Source organism: Branchiostoma lanceolatum, chromosome 16, assembly GCF_035083965.1.
Source record: "Branchiostoma lanceolatum isolate klBraLanc5 chromosome 16, klBraLanc5.hap2, whole genome shotgun sequence".
NCBI classification, from domain to species: Eukaryota; Metazoa; Chordata; class Leptocardii; order Amphioxiformes; family Branchiostomatidae; genus Branchiostoma; species Branchiostoma lanceolatum.
Genome location: NC_089737.1, coordinates 16,529,754 through 16,551,144, shown reverse-complemented (window position 1 = coordinate 16,551,144; position 21,391 = coordinate 16,529,754). Strand labels below are relative to the sequence as shown.

The 21,391-nt window shown below is 42.0% G+C and overlaps 1 protein-coding gene across 1 annotated transcript in view; it reads left to right on the top strand.

Moving 5' to 3' along the window:
- The window catches only part of LOC136421342 (dual specificity protein phosphatase 16-like), a 31,808-nt gene extending 10,778 nt beyond the window's left edge, over positions 1 to 21,030 (top strand). Inside the window, exons 5-9 of the mRNA XM_066408570.1 lie at positions 11,909 to 12,075; positions 12,714 to 12,873; positions 13,294 to 13,417; positions 13,856 to 13,967; positions 14,912 to 21,030. Of these exons, the coding sequence (XP_066264667.1) occupies positions 11,909 to 12,075; positions 12,714 to 12,873; positions 13,294 to 13,417; positions 13,856 to 13,967; positions 14,912 to 15,850 (1,502 nt within the window). The 3' untranslated portion in view covers positions 15,851 to 21,030. The remainder of the gene's footprint in view (positions 1 to 11,908; positions 12,076 to 12,713; positions 12,874 to 13,293; positions 13,418 to 13,855; positions 13,968 to 14,911) is intronic.
- The last annotated feature ends 361 nt before the right edge of the window (positions 21,031 to 21,391 follow it).

The following is a 21,391-nucleotide window of genomic DNA, read 5'->3' as shown; positions in this document are numbered from 1 at the left end:
AAGACTCTGGTTTAGAAATCTACCGACTCTCCCTTCCCAGGTATAGCATTGGGAAGATGGTGGTTAAACGCTACATCTGTACTGCGAATGCTACACAGTCGCGGTGCCAAATTGCCACACTTGTGCGTGATGGGAGCGTTAATTGTGCCGTTATTTCCCTTCCTGTGAGATATGGGTGTGTAAGTGGGACGACCCACTTTACTCAGAGGGGTCACCGGGGAGGTCTGAGGCATGACCAGAATCTACCGTACTGTGGTGTAGTGACTAGCATTACTACTACTGGACCACAAGTTAAGGGCTGGAACTCTGATGGTTTCGTTGTCAGTTTTCTCAACTATCATGCAGTTGTGATTGACAGGTGCACTGAGCTGTGATTGACAGGTGCCTGTAGCTGTGATTGACAGGTGCCTGTAGCTGTGATTGACAGGTGCACTGAGCTGTGATTGACAGGTGCACTGAGCTGTGATTGACAGGTGCCTGTAGCTGTGATTGACAGGTGCCTGTAGCTGTGATTGACAGGTGCACTGAGCTGTGATTGACAGGTGCACTGAGCTGTGATTGACAGGTGCCTGTAGCTGTGATTGACAGGTGTCTGTAGCTGTGATTGACAGGTGCACTGAGCTGTGATTGACAGGTGCCTGTAGCTGTGATTGACAGGTGCCTGTAGCTGTGATTGACAGGTGCCCTGAGCTGTGATTGACAGGTGCCTGTAGCTGTGATTGACAGGTGTCTGTAGCTGTGATTGACAGGTGCACTGAGCTGTGATTGACAGGTGCCTGTAGCTGTGATTGACAGGTGTCTGTAGCTGTGATTGACAGGTGCCTACAGCTTTGATTGACAGGTGTCTGTAGCTGTGATTGACAGGTGTCTGTAGCTGTGATTGACAGGTGCCTGTATCTGTGATTGACAGGTGCCTGTAGCTGTGATTGACAGGTGCCATACATAAGTAGCAGTAATAGTTTTGCCGCTGGCATTTTCTGAGATTGAATATTGGACAGAATGGCAGCTCAGCCTTTACTGACGTCATAGCTGATATTTACTGGGCAGACGTTAAACTGGATAGTGAGTTTGAGACATGGCAAACAATAGCTGTGCTGTCGTACTGGTGATATTTTCAGTTTGTGCACATCTTAGAGTCCATTCCTAGTCACCGCGAGGGTTTTATAATAATATTTGTAATCATTTTGAAAAATTTCTAATAAAAGAATATCTGACTAACAATAGTTCTAAATTTTTCTAAAAGATCAAAGACAAAAATATGAATTTATTTGAATTTAATTAGATAATTAAGAAATATTTTGAAAGTAACTGCACAAAAACCTCTTTATTTGTAATAATTTCTAAACATCTATGTGATTATTTAACTTTTAGAAATATTTACAAAAAAAGGTAGAAAATGGTTAACAATGGTAGAATGGTGATTGCCCCCATAAATGTAGGTGCTAATCCAGCCCTTCTGTCTGCCTTTGTACATCTTTAGACTTCACTGCAGGACACCACTCGGTCCTTTGTGGAAAGCATTCTTCCCTAAACTTCACAAGGATGTGTGAATTACTTTCTTCCCAGCCCTCTGACCTATTTATAGAGATGTTATAAATAATGGTAGAAAATGGTAAGAAATTGTAAATAATTGTAAATAATGGTAGAATGCTGTTACCATTATTTAGAAACCATTGTAAATATCATATTCTATATCATGAATATTTCTAAAGTTTAAGAAAACTTAAGAAATATTTATAAAGTTGAAATCACATTCAAAATATTTCAAAAGTATCAAATCTCGTACACAAATAATAACAATAACTTAAAAATAGTTCTAAATTATGAGAATAACAACCCTCGCGGTGACTTGGAATGGACTCTAATAGGAAGAAATATTTCCTCACGAGTTTGTTGACAGTTCTAGCCTCTATTGGGGTATGTTTTCCAGTGAAAGTCTATGTTATAGTTTCTATCATATTTGTGGGCACAAAGAAACAAGTTATGATCTTTATCCCTCCTGTGACCTGATATTGATAAATGCTACACCCGAAACCCCTGCAGGTATTCACACCTCAGATATGCAGGAGTTTACAGAATACCTGCCGAGGCCTCATATAATCATGCAGGCAGTTTATCTATTCCATGAAGTTATCATTCTGAAATGTTTACGCCTGTCGTTCAACCTTTGTTATGGCTTTAACACTTCAGCGTAACGCACCAGCTTTGCAGGCACACTGGTGTGCACGGTCCAACCGTATCTGTACTGCAATGACTGTATATTTCTTGAAGTGTTGCATTCAAAAATGGTCACCCATTTTCGAACCTATATGTAGATTTGCGGTGTATTTATTCATTAGATATTGCGGCATATTTCAGTTCTGTCAGCATATTTCATGACCGTAGCTTGTAGATAAGAGTGATGCGGCTAATTTTCCAGGAGCGATGTCGGCTATCAGCGCCCAACAGCCGTTAACTGCCACATCCGTCATACCTGTACCTGCCCAGTGGTACTGTGCTAATTACAATAGAATATCACTGCCGGACCTGCGAATATTACTGGCTTATTACAATAGAATATCACTGTCGGACCTGTGAATATTACTGGCTAGTTACAATAGAATATCACTGCCGGACCTGCGAATATTACTGGCTAATTACAATAGAATATCACTGCCGGACCTGACGAATATTACTGGCTTATTACAATAGAATATCACTGCAGGACCTGCGAATATTACTGGCTTATTACAATAGAATATCACTGCTGGACATGCGAATATTACTGGCTTATTACAATAGAATATCACTGCTGGACCTGCGAATATTACTGGCTTATTACAATAAAATCTCATAGGCTGACTTCATCCTTAATTGTGTAAATGATGGAAATATGTTAAGCTTGGGGCAAAACCTGATAAATTTGGGTGAAATTTGAATACTTTCTTATTATTGTGCTTCATCATCATTCCATGGTGTTATTATTGTTTTATTAGAATAAAATCTTATATGCTGACCTCGTCCTGAATTGTGTGGAATAATGGAAATACTACCATTTAGGCAACACTCGACGAATTTGGGTGAAATTTGGACTTTTACAAATTTTATTACTGTGCTAATTAGAGTAAAATATCAAAGGCTGACGTGATATGATTGTGTGGAAAGATTAGCCTGGGCCATGCAGTCCTGGTAAATGTGAATAAAATTTGGATATTCACCTATTCTAAAGTACCATGCTTATTAGAATAAAATCTCATAGGCTGACCTCATACTCACTAATTAATTGGGTGGAAATGTGGAAATATTACCATTTGGGCGACACATGATAAATCTGAGTTATATTTGGGTTACAGACATATTCTTATCTTTACTCACAAATAAACCATATTTAAAAGATACTAGGGACTTTTGCAACTTATAGATATTTGGTTCATTTTCGAGGGAAAATTCGGAAGTTTGAATTCAGAATTATTGGCATATGGCATCGTAAGTGACATGTATGAAATCATACCTGTGACAGATGATTTTGGGGTTACAAATTTCTCTTTATTTTTACCCAGTGACACAAATTATTCGTCAGATAGGGACTTGGCTATTACGAATATACAAAAACGTGGTTCATTTAAAGTGAAAATACTGGAAGTGTAGATTGAGAATTATTGGCAAATGGAATTGTAATTGACACATATGACATCATCACTGTGACAGGTGTCACTAATTCAGCATGACTGACAGGTCATTAATCAGACATGGCTGCATGGATGACATCATGGTCTGACACGCGGGAATCAACCAGAGAGGGTCCGAATTTGAGTTCACCATTTTGGGATGAAGTTATAACTGTAACAGTTTTTAAATCTGTCATTTCTAAAGATGTCATTTTTGGAGAAATTTACATGAATCAAAGTCATTTTTCAACTTCTGCAAATCAGAATGGCTTTACTGATTAAATCATCTCAATGTGGAGCAAGAATGAAGTAAAAAAAAAACTATTTATAGAAAGAAGCCCATTTTATCCTGACTGTTCTGTAGTAAGTAACCCAATAAGGTGGGAACTGTGTTGCGTAGCTTTTAGGGGGGAGGGGGGCAGCTAGAGGGAAAATCAATAGAAGCTATTTTACAGCCATGGCCATGACCTCAGGCCAAGGTCGTAAAGATGGAGTCAGTCCGCTGGAACAGGTTCAGGAGAGGTCGTGTTGACTGGAACGTCATTTTGTGTTTTTTTCCTTCAATAATTGAAATTCATTATTATCTTTCGATCAGGAAATTCAGATGGAGAAAATTTGAAATAATGAAAGACCAAAATTATGATGTGTGACGACCTTTGACCTGATGATGAGGTCATTAGAACAGTTGGTCACAGATGAGGGGAGATGTGGAAAATGACGTATTTGAGATTTAGTGTTTGAAATTAATGTACGTTGCTGTTATTTTATGTAAGCTGTATGTTGAATTGTGATATCCTACTAGATGTTACTCATGTATTTGTTGTGTTGAGTGACTTGAATGTCAGAGTCTTGGGCAGACTTGTCTTAGGCAGACAGCTAAAGTAGGGAGAGAGTTGAACTTCAATATACATGTACCAGAGTATATTTGGAAGCTGACAAGCTTGAATTAGTTCCCCGTTGCCACACCTACAGCAAGCTTGAATTTGTTGTGTTCTCTCATGGAAGAGTAACTGTCACTTAAAGTCTTAGGCAGACAGCTAAAGGAGATTGTAACATTGTACTCCGGTATATCTGGAAGCTGCAGAGCTTGACTTGGTTCACTGGTGCCATGAGAAATTCCCCTCTCCTGGCCTCCCATACTTCACACATGCATGGACAGGGGGAATATTTTGCATGTAGGTTGTAAAATCTGGGATAATCATGGTTACCATGGTGATGAGATTCATAGAACGTCTGATGGAGCTGTCAATCATGTTGTATCATGGCAAGGATGTTGTTTGTTTGTTGGTTGGTTTATTTCTTGGTAGGTTTGTTGTGATATAAAATTACATTTTGAACTTTCGCTTGATTTGTGAAATGATGAATGATGATGATTTTGACAGCTGACCACTGATTATGATTGTGAAATTAAACCTTACCTGTCAGGTGATCTGATGGTAACAAAAGGTAAAGCAGTCATCCTCGATTGAGGTGAAGCATGATGCTTTTTCAAGTAGCTAGTCACGGGTAGTGCAATGCAGCCTTGCTACGGCTCGCGTAACAATATTCATCAGAAATGCCTTCAGGTATGGAACACTGAAAAACACCAGTACTAGAACAATGCTGATCTATTCTATGATTTTTGTTTTATGAAATGGTGACACGACAGGTGAACAATGATACCGTAGCTGTTTTTTTAGGAATTGCCTGATTTATTAGTTGTGATTTTAGCCCGTAAAAAGTGTTTACTAAGTAAGCAGAGTGGATTATCACTTCGCGCAGTAATGTGATCATCTCAAACAGACGAGCATGTTTCTATTTACGCCATATTTGGATTTGATCCTTTTAACGTCACCCTGGACAAAAATAAACCAATCAGAGCCTAAATGGGACCATCAGGATGTGAGAGCGTGGAACTGCATGGAATAATGTTGTTATGTCGGGTCGATAATTCTGCTTATATTTATACCATAATGTTGTTATGTCAAATCGATAATTCACGTCATATTTATACCATAAATGCAGTTCCAGCCCTTGGCTATCTACATGACCCTTGACATATGACATCATGGTCCATGCAGAATAAAGAACTGAGCTTCCTGCTACATTTTATGATATTTGTAACATTTGAGGCTTCTTTGATTAAACATTGTAAGATTTTTAAATATGTTATGCAATATGGTATATGTGCAACATGTATATGAAATAAATGAAATGATAATGCCTGAATCTGAGGAGAATTGAGGATTCATCCAACTTCTTGCAATTTAAGGTATTAGAAATTGTATTTGCTACGTGGTTGGTAACTGCAATATTTTAGTGGAAAAATGACGTCATGAGCTAATCCCAATAATGTAGCAACTTCCCATTTACGCCATGTTTGTATTTTATCTCTTACATTACCCTTGATAGGAATAAACCTATTGTAGTCAAAACTGTGTGCGTGTGGGGGGGGGGGTGGACAAATCCCATCAATTGACGGACAGCCACGTAATTAATCAGCCAATCAGGTCGCACCTGTCACAGAGCATGTACGTCGTCCCCGGAGATCGCTCCCAAATAGAACCATGACATCATCCGTATGCAAATTAGCTCCTGATGCAAGCCATGAGCAGAATTGGAACGACTTTTGGAAACATGAATATTATAACTGACAACAGTTCCTTATAGCAGGGTTTAGATTTATCATTATTATTTTTCTTACTGTTTGTTTCAATGTAGAAATAGCTAACTATAAAGGGAAAACAGCATCTAATTGTTTTGTTTTTCTACATTTGGAACCAATACTCCATATATTATATGTAACATGTCAGCTGAGGCTTTTGTAAAAGTCAAGAACTATGTCTGTATATTATACATACACGTAAATATGAAATCAATTTCTGGCCTGTCCTGCAGTTAATGTCAGAGCTTTTTAAAAAAATCATTTTGGTTTCTCTCATTAACGAGGACCTACAACAACACCAAACATTTTACAAGTCAAGTCCTGCATGAAAACAGTTTTACCACAGAAACACCCATGGGATAAAAACATAGCCTGCTGTCACAGATGTAGGAATGACATCACCGGTATGCAAATGAGCTCATGTAGGCCGCACACAAGATGACATATATGGGGTGAGCAGATGAATGGGGGAGGGGAGTGCCTGAGGGTGTTCTAAAAGATATGGTTTGTTGAATCATGATTTATTGGTCGAATTTTTTTGGTCACAGAATCAATTGAATTTGTAGCTGATAGCAAATAAATCAAGGAAGTAGAATTTGTTTGACTTCTTGGACAGCAATTATATGTGAAGAAAAATTTTAATTGTCACCATTTTGTGCATCATGTCATCTCACACACAAAGGAATGTGACCTACAAAAAATGACCTTGGCAACCTGATGAGATAAAAATGGTGGACAGAATTAAACTGTGGGTTCTGTCTTCATACTGGTTTGTTGTGGTTAGTAACAGTGTCCTGTTGTGTAGCGTTGTTATTGTTGTAGGCTGGCAACGTTGCTATAGATAGTGTCATAAACAATGGGGAGGATGCGGATCTACCTGAGGCCAGGTGAGAAAACACCTTTGTGCAGGTGTGCAGGTGTGCAGGTGCTGTTAAATGTGCACAGGGATGAAGTAACACACAGGACATGTTATGCAATTGTCAGGAAAATATTTTCTTTTTCAACTTTTAAGGCCGCCATGTTATAATTAGTCACCCAACATTTTATCCTTGACGTACAATTAGATAGTTTAACATGCCCTTAGAAAGAGCACCCTTGCTTCTACTTTATGATGTCTTCACATATGTCTACGAAAAAGAAAGAGTGGACTTAGGCCACACCAATTAAATTTCTTGGTTAACAGATTTTTATTTTCCAAAAAAAGAAATTTCAGAAGAAAAAAAATCATGAAAAAAGAAGGCTGGCCCAGCCTTCTGTTTTCATGATTATTTTTTTTTCTAAATTTTTTTTCTTTTAAATAAAAATCCGTTAACCAAGAATTTAAATTGGTCTGGCCTTAGGATGAAGATGAGAAAAATGTTTTATTTCCAAATACAAAGCCAAGCCAATGTGTTTTTCCTTTTTTTTCTACTCGATGTTCACAACCTAACAAGACCTGAAGGCCACTCCAGGGTTAGGAGTTACATGAATAGAACTGAAAAAAAAACAGCATTTCTTCTCCATAAGTCTGAAGCATCATGGTTGCAAGCTCTGCTCACTCAGAGTAAGGAATAACTAAACCCAATAGGAGTGGCAGAGGTTACGAAGGCTGCTCGGGAACATTTCCTACTCATGGGTAGCTCAGTCTTGCATTTATTTTATTTTCCTCATTTGTTTAAAAGCTGCCGCAGAAGTGTTGTAACTGACAGAAACACGTCCAGCGTTTTAACTAAATGGTGCAGAGACTTTATTGGTTTCACGGACCTTGGTTTTGATTGACAGTTCAATCGGATGGACCCACGTCAATAGCATTATGGGATGCGTCATCTCATATGTGTTGTCTTTGTTTTTAAATGTCGCGTTTCTATATTTGTCCTGTTTTTGACTATGATTGACAGCTACAGCAGATGACCTTAGCACAGAGGCATTGTGGGTGATATATGTGGTGTCAGGTGTCTTTGTTTTTAAATGTCAAGTTTCCTTAACGTCCAAATGATTGACAGCGCCAACTGACAACTTCATTTGGAGAGTATTATGGGTTGCAGCATTTTGTATCATGTGTCTTTGGTTTGAAATGTCATGCTTACATTTTGCTTGGATTTCAGTACATGTAAGACAATATTCTTCCACCCATGTTTCGTTAGAGTCCTTGAATAAAAACCAGTGTGCACATGTGTAGAATTCTGTACATCCCCTTTGGGCTGGGTTTATATAGGGAGAACCAACTGGACACTGACAAAGACACCAGTCAAATCCATCAATAAAGTCTTTACATCCAGTTTGGATACACAACGACTCTCACTATAGAGCTCTGTAATTGGTGCTGATCTGGGACTCCACTCAGTCAACTGGCCAATTAGAGTCCTACTTTGCCTTGATTGACAGTTCTATCAGACAGCTTTTAACTGCAGTCGGATGTCTTTATTGGTTCAGATTCTCATAGTTGCCATAGTGATACTTTTGGTGAAATATTATGGGATGGCTGATTGACAGGTCTGTCAGACAACATTTCTGTGTGAATATTATGGGATGGCTCTGCCCTTGGTGCTGATTGACAGGTCTGTCAGACAACATTGTTGTGGGAATATTATGGGATGGCTCTGTCCTTGGTGCTGATTGACAGGTCTGTCAGACAACATTTTTGTGTGAATATTATGGGATGGCTCTGTCCTTGGTGCTGATTGACAGGTCTGTCAGACAACATTTCTGTGTGAATATTATGAGATGGCTCTGCCCTTGGTGCTGATTGACAGGTCTGTCAGACAACATTGTTGTGGGAATATTATGGGATGGCTCTGTTGATACTGATTGACAGGTCTGTCAGACAACATTGTTGTGGGAATATTATGGGATGGATCTGTCCTTGGTGCTGATTGACAGGTCTGTCAGACAACAATTCTATGGGAGTATTATGGGATGGATCAGCCAGGGATCCCCTGTGACTGACAGCGGCATGGTCAGGTGACCTATCCCAGCATCCCGTGGGGCTTGGCTTTGTGCGTACGCACACCTGTTCCGCAGCGATAACATGCCGAGTCCCGGGAGCACGACAAGCGTCAAACTCCCCGCGGAGACAACTTAAGCACGGCAGAAATTCAACACGACGTTTCCGTGGTGTTGACATTGGCAGAGACTTTGAGAATATTTAAAATATTTTGTTAAAATTTCTAATGTTGTTGAATTCGAATAGGTTTTAAAGATCTAGTTGTGTTTGTCTTCTTAGGATGATTTATTGTTAACATAGGCTCTCTTTGGCTGACAGGACTAACCAAATGTGTGCGAGACTGAAATGAAAAAGAAGCTCCTGTTGCAGTTCCTCCAGAATAACAGAGCCTTTTCCATTCAGAAATCCCGAGCAAACTGTAGGTATAATTTTCCCGTACGTATTACAAGTGAAAATTTCATGGAGTAGCGTTCTTTTGTGTTGGAGCAGCGGGAGGTTTTCCACTCGGGAATCTGCTGAATAGAAGCAGGTGGATTCCTGCAGCTCGACTCGACCCATTAGAGACATGATCTATTTTCCGTTTGGGAATTCTGCGTTGTGTTCTCAGGGCTTGAAATTCATTTTTGCTAGTGCACTTAACCTAAACATTTAGGTGCACAGAAAGAGTTTTGGCCGCACAACATGAAACAAAGTAGAATGTCAGCAAAACGTAATTACAAATCTGCTGCCTCTCTTAACAACTTTAATTTGACATTTTATGGCTAACTTCAAAGTTTTAAGCAAGTGATACATCAGACAAAGTACATGTACAACTAACTTAAGGTTATATTGCCTTTTCTGATGCTTAGTTTTCAAGAATATGCTGTATACTAGTGTACAATTATAATGATTATAGTACCTCTACCCTATAGCTTACGGTCAAAAATTGGGTGCACAGCTCCAATTTTGGCTGCACAGAGATGCACATGAACCCAGTATTTCGAGCCCTGGTTCTGTTTTCCGTGTGGGAATTCTGTGCCGTGTTCTGCCGGTGACGTTCGAGATGTGGATCGGCTCTAATGCCATTGGCATGTCTTTGTCAGGAATTCTCCCTCGTTCCATCAGGCTAATGATTAATTATCCGTATGGGAATTTCTGCAGGTGGAATTTTCGTTGGTTTGTGGATTGTTAAGGGAATGTTGGATTCCAGACAATTTCTAACCTGATAATGTATAGAATGAAATGAAGTTCTATCGTTCCCTAAAGGTAATGATTACATCATCCTTATGGGAATTTCTGCAGGTGGAATTTTTGTGCCAATGGCATTGGGTTAGCCGATGGCTGTGGGAACGTTGCATTCCAGCCAGTTTCTAACAATGAATAAAATGAAATGGACTGCTATGTATCTATCTCTAACTCGTTAACTAGAGTATGACTATGTATGTATGTGTATCTATCATTTCACAAGTATAATGGTTAATTATCCTCATGGGAATTTTTAGATGTGGAAATTTCAGGCTGTGGGTTAGTGGATTGGTTTAGGAATGTTGAATTCCGGCCAGGTATTGGCTGGAAACAAGGCGTGAGATTTCAGGTATTGGCTGGAAACAAGTCGTGAGATTTCTAACGATGGATGATATTGAGTGGATTTCTGTGTATCCATCATTCCGCATGGGAAATGAGTAATTTCCGTGTTAGGATCTTTACATATGGAATTTTTGTGCCATAGGATAACGTCACACAATTCACATGTTTGTGATGGGAATCTTAGGTTGAATTATGGCTAGGTGTATTTTTGCAAGAATGATGATATTTCATGTTGCATATTTACTGAAAGTAGAGCACAAAGCTAAGCAAACTAAAGCTCGTCTGTGAATGCCCCTGAACCTCTGAGCCGCTCCCTGCATGACTCATGCGGAGGCAATAGAGACGAATGTTAGCCGCGCACCTGTTGGTGGGGATGTTCTCGAGAGATAAGAAGCTCAGGAAGGGATATTCTGGGTGATTCATGCCGGACTAACCAGATTCACACACGGCTAACCCGTCAGCCACGCTGGTGTGAAATATGCAGCCATCAGCTCCGGCGGATTTCACTAACTTAATATCATAACATAGAGACAGAGTTTAGGCCACACCAGCTTTATCGGTTGTTTCTTGGATTTTGAAAGAATATGTTTAACTGGAAGAAAACAGAAGGAAGACAAAGCCTCGGGCGGATTTCACTAACTTAATGTGATAACAATTAGAGGCAGAGTTTAGGCCACACCAGTTTTATTTGTTGGTTCTAAGATTAAAAAAAATTGTGCTTAACTGGAAAAAGATAACAAAGCAAGGCCTGTTGGTTTATTGGTTTATTGAGAAAATCCATTAGTGATGTGCCCTAAGGCACACCACTAATCTTCCTGGACTTCTAACCTGTGGACCAGGTTTATGCATTGGGGCAACCTTATTTTTCTGTAGCCCTTGATGTACACATGTGCAGAAGTGCCATTTATTTGAGAAAGTCTGCAACTAACACCATTTTCTGCTATTTTCCAAGTGGTTCCAACCATTATTGACTATTTTGCAGAGGGTTTCAACTATGTGGGATCCTTGTGGTTTGATATTTTTGGGTTATTTAACCATTTTCTTCTATTTTGCAGGTGGTTTCAACTCTATAACTATAGGACATTTTATTATTTTGGGTTACTTCAACCGTTTTCTTCTATTTTTCAGGTGGTTTTAACCATTTCCAGTCGTGTTTCCCGACCCTGTGCGAGGGCAAGCTCCCGACCTTTAACCTCCCGACCCTGTCCCAGCCCTGCCTGCCGGTTGCTAACGTGGGCCCCACCCGGATACTGCCCTTCCTGTACCTGGGCTCACAGAAGGACGTCTTCAACAGGGTAAGCGAAAGTTCTTAAGTGAAAGTTCTTACATGGTGAAAGTTCTTGATACATGAACCCATTTCTTATGACATCTAAGTGAAAGTGCACTAGACTGAGTGCACTTTGGTGCAGTCTTGGTGGCCATGTGGGTTATGAATTTCAAAGCTTTTAGTAAATACATGAACCCTGGATAAAAAAAATTAAAAAAGAATAAAATAAACAAACAACCAAACAAGGCTGTCGTTTATGATAGCTTTTGGCAAGTTGGGCAGCCCCGGCATCTCCAATGTAGTTTTTAATCTTTTGTTTTCGGCCTGATTATGAGGATTTTAGTCCTGTTATACATCTTATTTAGCACAGATATATAGCAGCCAAATCATGATAGTTATAGTACAGATATTGTCTGCTAGAATGAGATACCTTTGTACTCACTTTGATGCACTGTCTTGGTGGCCATGTTGGTTATGAATGTGAATGTAGCAATTTGGAGGCAGACTGGTCCATTCAAGGAGAGGGGGGATGAGGAAGAAACCATCAGGGAAAACGGGGCTTTACATTGCAAAATCTGAACTTTTTAATTGAATTCCACAGAAAAATGGAAATTTTTGAAAGACAAGATTTGCAGTTTGACTCACTGTTGTCTGTTTGTTTATTAGGAAGTGATGGAGTTCTATGAGATAAACTACGTGCTGAACACCAGCGTGACATGTCCGAAGCCCGACTATGTCCCCGATACCCACTTCCTACGGATCCCGGTAAACGATAACTACGCCGAGCGGATCTTCCCCTGGTTCGACAAAATCATCGAGTTCATCGGTACGCCACGCTTCATTCGTTTGTTTACATTGTAGAATCAGTTAACAGCATTTATCGCCTATCCTTTCTGTACTTGAACTGTAGCATTGTCAAAACAAAGACAAGTTTCATCATAGAAACCAAGACGTAAGTTTGTTTGTTTTTGAGAACAGCAATATGCTGTAACCTGTCTTTATTGCATATCATAGAAACCAAGATGAGTTTAACGTTGGAGAATGCCTTTCCTCATTTAGTGGGCTCATGAATGTCAGTATAAGTTATACTATAACAAACTTTTTTGCTGCCATAGTCGATGCTGTAGGGCTGTTGTGAATTAGGATTTTACCATGGTCAATATTGACCGACGGAGGCCATATATAACAACCTTTTTTGCTGATGTTCCTTTTCCTGACGTCCATTTTGTATCCCATGATGCCGCAGACATGGTGCGGGAGTCGAACGGCTGCGTCGTGGTGCACTGCATGGCGGGCGTGTCTCGCTCGGCGACCGCGTGCATCGCCTTCGTCATGAAACACCTCAACCTCAGCTCCGACGACGCCTACAGGTGAAACTTAGGGATTAACTAATTACTTGAAGACAATTAGTGGCATTAACTGCATCACATTTGCTTACATTTATAGCCTGATGTTATACAATGCTGCTGCATTTGATCTGGCAGCAACTCTTCTTATTACAGTCTATTGAAAAGAACATGACATTTTTAAAGTCTAAACTAGTATTTCCTAAGATTTCCCTTCGCAAAAAAATGACAAAGGACAAAAAATGAACCAAGCAAATGTCATGAAAACATGCTGAACAGTCATTTTTGATACTATTGTATCAGATTTAAAAGCATTTCAAAACTACCAATAAGGTCAAGCTTGTGTTAAGAGTGAAATAAGAATTTTGTATAGATTGGTGCATAGTATCAAAATCATGTATTGGTCATGTAAGGCTGAGATGTCTCGAGACACATATCTAAGATGCTCCCTCCCTTCCTTAGATATGTGAAGGACAAGAGACCGTCGATCTCGCCGAACTTCAACTTCCTGGGGCAGCTGCTGGAGTACGAGAAGCTGCTGACGGAACGTCGGGCGCAGTCCGCCGTCATCCAGGTCAGTGGGAGAAATACTTTCTTACTTCTTCTTCTGGTATCATCACTTCGGCCTGCTACACACTACCCCTCCAGTATTCCGCCACTGCCCTTCCCCTTGGGGTCAGGGCCTCAAGGGCCTCTCTGGTGCATGGCTCAGGCAGGAGGGGGCAGACGAGGAGGTGTTCCATGGTCTGCTCCTGCCCGCAGTCACATGCCGTCTGTTCATCTGGGCTAAGACCCCACTTGTTCATGAGGGTCTTGCACCTTCCTGTGCCTGTTCTGAGGCGATTGAGACATAGCCAGGTTGGCCCTGCCTCCCCGGCTCTTGGAGGAAGGGATTCCCTCGGGGGGATGGTGACTTTATGTGGTGCTGTCTGGAGGTGTTGAGACCACATGGCCATCCTCTGGGACGCTTCACTTTCTTACTGTAAATCTGTAAATGCATTCATGTTCAAGTGATTTTAATTTTGCAGTAGGGAGAAAAAGGTGGTTTTAAGTTTGTGGTGAACTCACCGTGAAAACCGCAAACATAAAACCACTGAACATTTCTGCATTAATTTTACAGTTCTTGCCGTACATACATATATAGTTGTGGAACACATTACCACTCAAACAAAGAACTGCTATTACTTACAAGAACTTTAAGAATGGCAATCCCGGCGGAAATTGAAATCTGTATTGTATGTGACATGGCTTTTATTATTGATTGATTAGTATTGTTACTGTGTACTATGTCGTAGTTGTGTTTTTTTATATGTAAAATCAGGGATACCTGAAAAACAGGCTTCACAGCCTGAGTTGTATTTGCCCTGTATAAATAAAAATAAATGAAATGAAATATACTCAGCCTGACATAGCAACTTTTGTATATTTAATGTCAAAAGTACATATTATTTTTATTTGCAAATCTTGAAAACCCCTTCCACATTGCTAGTTGCCTAATTGTATTTCTCTCCCTTGCAGGACCAGCCGACCCGGCTCGACTTCCCCCCGGGCGCACCGGAGGACCCTGACGAAAAGGACTTCCTCTTCTGCGACGTCTTACTGGACAACAAGTCGAACGAGGCGCGCTGGAAGGAGGGGAGGGACGTCTCGACACCGTCTCAAAGCCACGCGGGGAAGTCTTTAAGCAATACATCGCCCGTGCGGGACATGCGGCAGGTGAAGCGCTCGTTCTCGCTGAACGTGAAGCACTGCCTGGAGATGCCGTATATCGTGCCGGGTCTCGCCGCCGGGCTCTGCTTCAGCAAGCAGAAACCGAAATCAGGGACGGACAAAACTGCCAAGGCGGCGGAGAAGACTCCGGAGAAGGTCGGAGAGAGCTCCGGGAGCGAATCGGAGCAGGACCAGGTGGAGATCCTGCACGACTTCAGCCGCGTGCGTTTCCGGAGAAACCGTCTACGGAAGAGCCCGTGCCGCAGCGTGAGCTGCCCGCAGGGCCTGAACCGCAGCCTCAACCTGCAATATAACGAGGACAGAAAGGGGGAGCCCCACAGGAAGTTTGAACTTGACTTTGCGCAGGCTGTGCGCATGACCTCCAGTCCGGGGTTCTCTTCTCAGTCCAGTCCGAGCAGTACGCAATCGAGCCAGGGGAGCACGCCGTCCTTACACGACCCCGCCGTGGTGTACCGCCAGCGGAGGTTAGACCTGGACTTCCCGTCGCCGGGTTCAAGTTCGCAGAGCGGCAGCCCGAGCTCAAGTTCGCTCGGGCGGCGGAAGCGAAACAGCCGCGGGCTGTACCTGTCCATCCCCTCGCCGAATGGTACCGTCCTGGACAAGTGGCGGCAGAGTTTGGACCCGTCGGACGCGCCGCACGACTCGAGCTGCCAGCGGCAATACGAGGAGAACAAACTGCCGCAGCAGAGTCACAGCCAAAACGTCGATATGATACCCGTCTCCTAAACGTCGTTGTGATACCCGTTTCCTAAACTGTACAGACGCTTTTTTTGTAAACCGACCCCGCTGTTCCATGTGGTTCGGGTGTAGCTGCAAAACTCAACCAAAAACTGAGTCTCAGTCACGTTTCTATCTCCAAAGATGCTGTCGGTGTGGTGTCGGCTGCAGGCAGCTGCTGCCACCCCTACAGTGCAAATGGATCAACCCAAAAACCAGCAGTCTCATCAGTTTGTGGAACGCTCCACCCCTTGTTGCAGGGGTGGTCGGCATGTGGTACTTGCTGGCTGATTTGTACCTCTCACTGGATGACAATCTTTGCATATTAGGTCTCTCACCAACGTAGCGTTCGTACAGCACATCTGCACCCTGGTCATATGGAACACTGTTGAGAGACCATGTCATTGTTTTCCTCAACAAACCAAAAATGATCGCACATGCAGCGATCGGCTTTTCCGTTTCTCTCTTGTGTTGAATGTTGTTCGTTCCCTAAAAGCTGCCCCCCTCCCCCTCGTATGTGTTCCCTTGTTGCAAATCGATTGTTACCGAGAAGATTGCTACATGTGGCAAGTTCCAAACGACTGTGGCAGACACGGGAAATCTGCAGCTGCAGTAGAACCCCGCTGGAGAAATGTGGCGATGCGTAGAGCCGTGTGGCAAAGCTGCATGACGACGCAGGCCAACCGCTAAACTGGACATGCCGCCAGTTTCAGCGAGAGAACTATTAGAGAGAAAAGTGCCAGTGCAAAGTTGTAGAGGGACTCTGATGAACCTCCATGCGAACCGGACAGAGCGGCGGCCAAGTTGTGTTCAGTTTCCCCGTGCTATGCATGAAACAGTTGCAGCGTTCCCGGCGGAACGTTTTTTTGCGCCGACGTTCACGCTCGACGTTCGGCGCACAAAAAGCAGGGTTACCCCAGAAGGACTCGTAACCTTAGTAACCAGCTAACATTTGTTGCATTTTCGAGCCAAAAGGGCCGACCCAAAACCTAGGCCGACAGACTTGTACAGTCCTTATAAGGGCGATCCAAATCCTAGGCCGACCGACTTGTACAGTCCTTATAAGGGCGGACCCAAAACCTCGGCCCGACAAACTTGTACAGTCCTTATAAGGGCGACCCACAACCTAGGCCCACAGACTTGTACAGTCCTTATAAGCTGCATGCCGTACATATAAGGCCAACACAGAGGCGTGGCCGCAAACAGAGAGGAACTCTTTCCTCGTTACCTCCTACAGTAATTAGAGGTGTAATTAGTAATAAGGTTCCAGCTAAGATCTCAGGTCTGATCTGGTGTACATATGTAAAATTCCACTCGGGGGTTAACGAGCTTTTCCTAACGGGGTTAATTAACGGGGAAATCCACAGCTAGAGACAGTTTTGATAGAGTATTTTGACACACATGGACAGATTCAATGATACTCAGGAAACTACAGAATATATTGGAACAGAGATAAAAGATCTTCCCTCTGGGAACGGACAGGAAAAGGTTCTTCATCGAGTGTGGGAAAAAATGGTCGACTTCAGATAATGAAGATTCACTGTTTTTGCTAAAGACGGGAAACAAAAAGTCAACCTCAGTCTCAGGAAAAAATTCTCAAGTCTTTCAGAAAGTCTTGCAGACAAAATCGACAATCCTCCCTGGTTCACAGGACACCCGGGTTAGTTTGAAGGTCATTTGTCGGTGGTAACTTACTTCAAGCTCCAAAAATGAAACTGTTTGAGCAAGAACACTAGTACATTGTCCAATTGGATGGAAATCCCCAACATTGCAGACGCATAAGTAGAGGGGAAACTTGACATTTCAATCATTACTAGATATTACGAGACTTGTTGTCAATTCACTTTCAATTGTCGATTGGTAGAGGTCGAGTTCTGAAAGGGGGAGGGGGGCGCCTAGAAAAACGTAAAGTCACTCAGGGTTTCTGCAAATTCAAGTTGTTTTGAGGGAAGTCTGGGTTCTCTGGCCGGGCCAGTGCCTTTCTAAAAGATCTTTATTAACGATGTTGTTTTCAGCATCAGTTCCAAAATGTTGACAAAAAGGTTTACTCAAGTTGGGGGAGGGGAGTGACCTTGAAAGTTCAAGTGCTGCATCAAAACTGACAAATAGAAACTGAAGCATCAAAATCATGTCTAAACAAGCTGAAACGACCTTGTAACGGTGATCGACCTTTCCTGTCCGATTCCTAGGGGGAGACGTATACTGGGGGCAGTCTCACAAGTTCACGCTGTTTCTAAATGAAGCTAATTACAGGTTTGCGATATGTATTGGATAGGTGTGCGTCCATGGGCGCTGCCATTTTTTCCCCTTCATGCTAGAGAAGTGCTGTATGATGGGAAGTGGTTTTGATACTTTGGTTAACCCTGGTCCCCTTTCCTTACTCCAAATGAAAGTTAACTTGACATTGACTTTGGTGAACAAAAACACAGTTGTACAGAAACATAAATCTCATCCCCTAGAAAAAAGACTTTGTTTAGAAATGGCGCATGAGCTTGTGAGACGACCCCCTCCGCAGATGCAGCGTGCACAGAAATGTCCAGTGGAAAACATACAGAACTCACATCCTTTCCACAGGTCATAGGTCGCCTCAGGCTGTAGGTCAGAGGTTAGGCAAACACTACAGGCTGTCACTGGGGATGAAGGCAATTTCAAGGTCATAATGTCATCGGATGGAAACAACTTCTGGTGCCATTTGTTGAGAATCTATCGATTCTGTACTAAATTTGAAGTGATTGCATTGGAACTAACAAATCATATTCTCTGGAGTTCCGCGATTTTCAATGAAATTACCCAAAACCTGGAAAATTGCGGCAGAATTTTATTGCCCAAAAATGACAAAATTGGAGACCATCTTTTGAGGATTTCCGGCACCAAATTGAGGAGCAAAAGAAGTGGAGAAAATCTGACATCATTTTTTCACCCTTGAACTTTGAACTGGCCAGAAGCCCACAGTGACCGTATGTAGGATAGTTCTCTTGTTAGCAGATAGAAACTACTTAGAAACTTCAACCATTTTGGTGACACTTTGCTTCTGTTACACGTAGGAATCTGTTCTGTATGCTGGTATGTGTTGTTAAGCCGATAATGTCTGCTACGACGTTGAGTTTCGGTTCTTTGTAGATGTCCGGCTTCTGACAGTCGAGAAAAGTGAGGAGGGTTTGTGAATGTGGGTGTCGTCGTCTCCAAGCAGATGTTGGGGGGAAGAGCGAAACATTTTCCTGACTGCCTAGCTTTTCTGGGAGGGAATTGTGTATCATAAAATGGTGCGGTCACAAGATGTTTTGATCTTTACTTATTACATCTGCTTGGAGATTAGTGGTAGAACCTGACAAGGTCGTGTCTCCGTCACAAAGTTTCCTACCATCGTTGAGAAACAACTAAGCCGTAACCATGGTTACCTAAACTGGCTTGAATCTTAAGCACTTAGTAGGTGCTACAATAGGCTAGTTCATGATTTGAAGTGAGCATGTGCAGTGATACATTCTGGGTCATATGTCAAAGTTGAAGACCTCTGGCAATTCATAAGAATGGCCATGAGCCTTCAACTTTGACATCATATTACCCACAGTGCATCACACTGCGCATGAGCACGTCAAACCGTGATCTAGCTTATTGCCGACTCAGCGACATTGTGATAGAGATGAGGTGATGTCAGGTCGTGTGCGTCGATGGCAGGACAGGGTAGAGGGAGGGTCTGAGTGAGGCGGTTATTCTCAAGGTCGCTTCTCAAGCGGAGCTGATCTTATGGAGAACTGCCCAGTTCCAAAGCTTTGGTTATCCTGGACGTTTTTGGCACCACCTCGAGAGCGGGGCCTTTTAGGTGTGCATTCCTTGTATGGAGTACAACAGACCACAACACTGCTGTCTTCTGTTTGGTCAGACGAAAACTGCCAGATTGTTTTGATATGACTTTCTTGGTTGAAAATGTGAAAAAAGCTATCTTGGATAACCAAAGGTCGTAGAACTCAGCCTGTGCAAGGTCAAATGAAAAGGTTGAATGAAGGTCATATAATAGTGAGGTGAATTTTGGGTACTGGTGTCAAGTTTCACTGCCATCTAGGTTTCGTGCTTTGACCTTGAACCTTGACCTACATGTAAATTGCCACAATGCACTTAGTTTACACTTGAAAGTCAAACAATACTTCAGATCTTAACAAAAACATCCCTGTTGAAGGTCAGCTGGTGATAGAACGATGTAGTTCTCGGGATTCTGGGTAGGTCAAAGTGCAGAGGTCGAGTGAGAAACCCGAGATGGCAGTATAAACGGGTGACATTATTGTGCGTGTATCGTAGATGAGAGGTGCCGACTGTCGGAAGTGAATCGTTGAACAGCTCGGGTATGGTAGAGTAGCGCCGGCTGTCCCTTCTAACGGCTCCCTCCCTCACATCTACAAACACTCAATGTTTGCAACACATCAATGCAATTGAACGTTTTTCCAACCAGGATCCCTTTTCCAGAGGGAGGGAGGTGCTAGAAGGGAACAGCCGAGGTAGGGAGAAATTGCACAATCATCAGGAAGTGTTGACAATATGGTAATTTATTGGACAAATATAATAGTAATTTATGTGAGCAATGATATTATTATCTATAATTTGTGACTGGAATTTTGTGAATATTGTGCATTTAATGTCACAGGAAATTTCTATGGAACCAGCTGGATTTTAATACTGTTAGTCGATGCTAGTTTTTACAAATAAGCCTCTTTACAATCACATTTCACAACAACAATTATATTAACAACTTACAAATTTTGCACTGGCAAAAAAAAAATAAAAGGGATCCTTTGCATCTATTCCTGCTTCGCTAAGCTTGGTCTGCACTACTGCCAATTATTTCTGCTTCTTTTCACTGCAGCCTGCACACCCCTATATTACTTAAGTGGTACTGTCCAACACCTGTTAAAGACAGCACTTGGAATATTACACTTAAAAAATGGGGGTGTCACAGTTGCTTTAGCAGACAAGCTTTGCAAGTCCCTTAGTGTGTGTAAGACATTTTTAAGACCAAATATTCTTAAACAAGACGGATTTCCTAGTAACTTATTACAACTTCGACTGTGAATGGTTTTCTCACCACAAAGCGTGATGTCTATCGATCGATTATTACTTATTTATTGATTAGAGTATTGATAATGCCAATTTTGTATGTGTTTTGTCTTTGGAAATAAAAAGACCGTCACAGAGAGAAATTTCAGTGTGTGTGTGTCACTCATTGTAGTTTTCTGCAAAAATAAGCCTCCACAAGGATATTCTAAAGGGGTTAGGGATAGTAGAATTTGGCAAAGTAAGGTTAGCAAATCGCCCAGAGAGTGCACCAGCAGTATTTAGAAGTAGCAGTAGTTGTATCCAGTATTTGATTATACTGCTGGGGTTCCCTGACACACGGGTGGGCAGCAGTCGGCTAGTTAACGTGCAAATGATAAGCTATGGTCACCACGGCTGAATTATTACTATTTTCCAGCCAGCATAGTTAGTCTGGATTAGACTAGCAAATAAGGAGCTCTGATAAGATGTTACCATAAGAAGAAGCAGCATGGTTGAGACAACTCG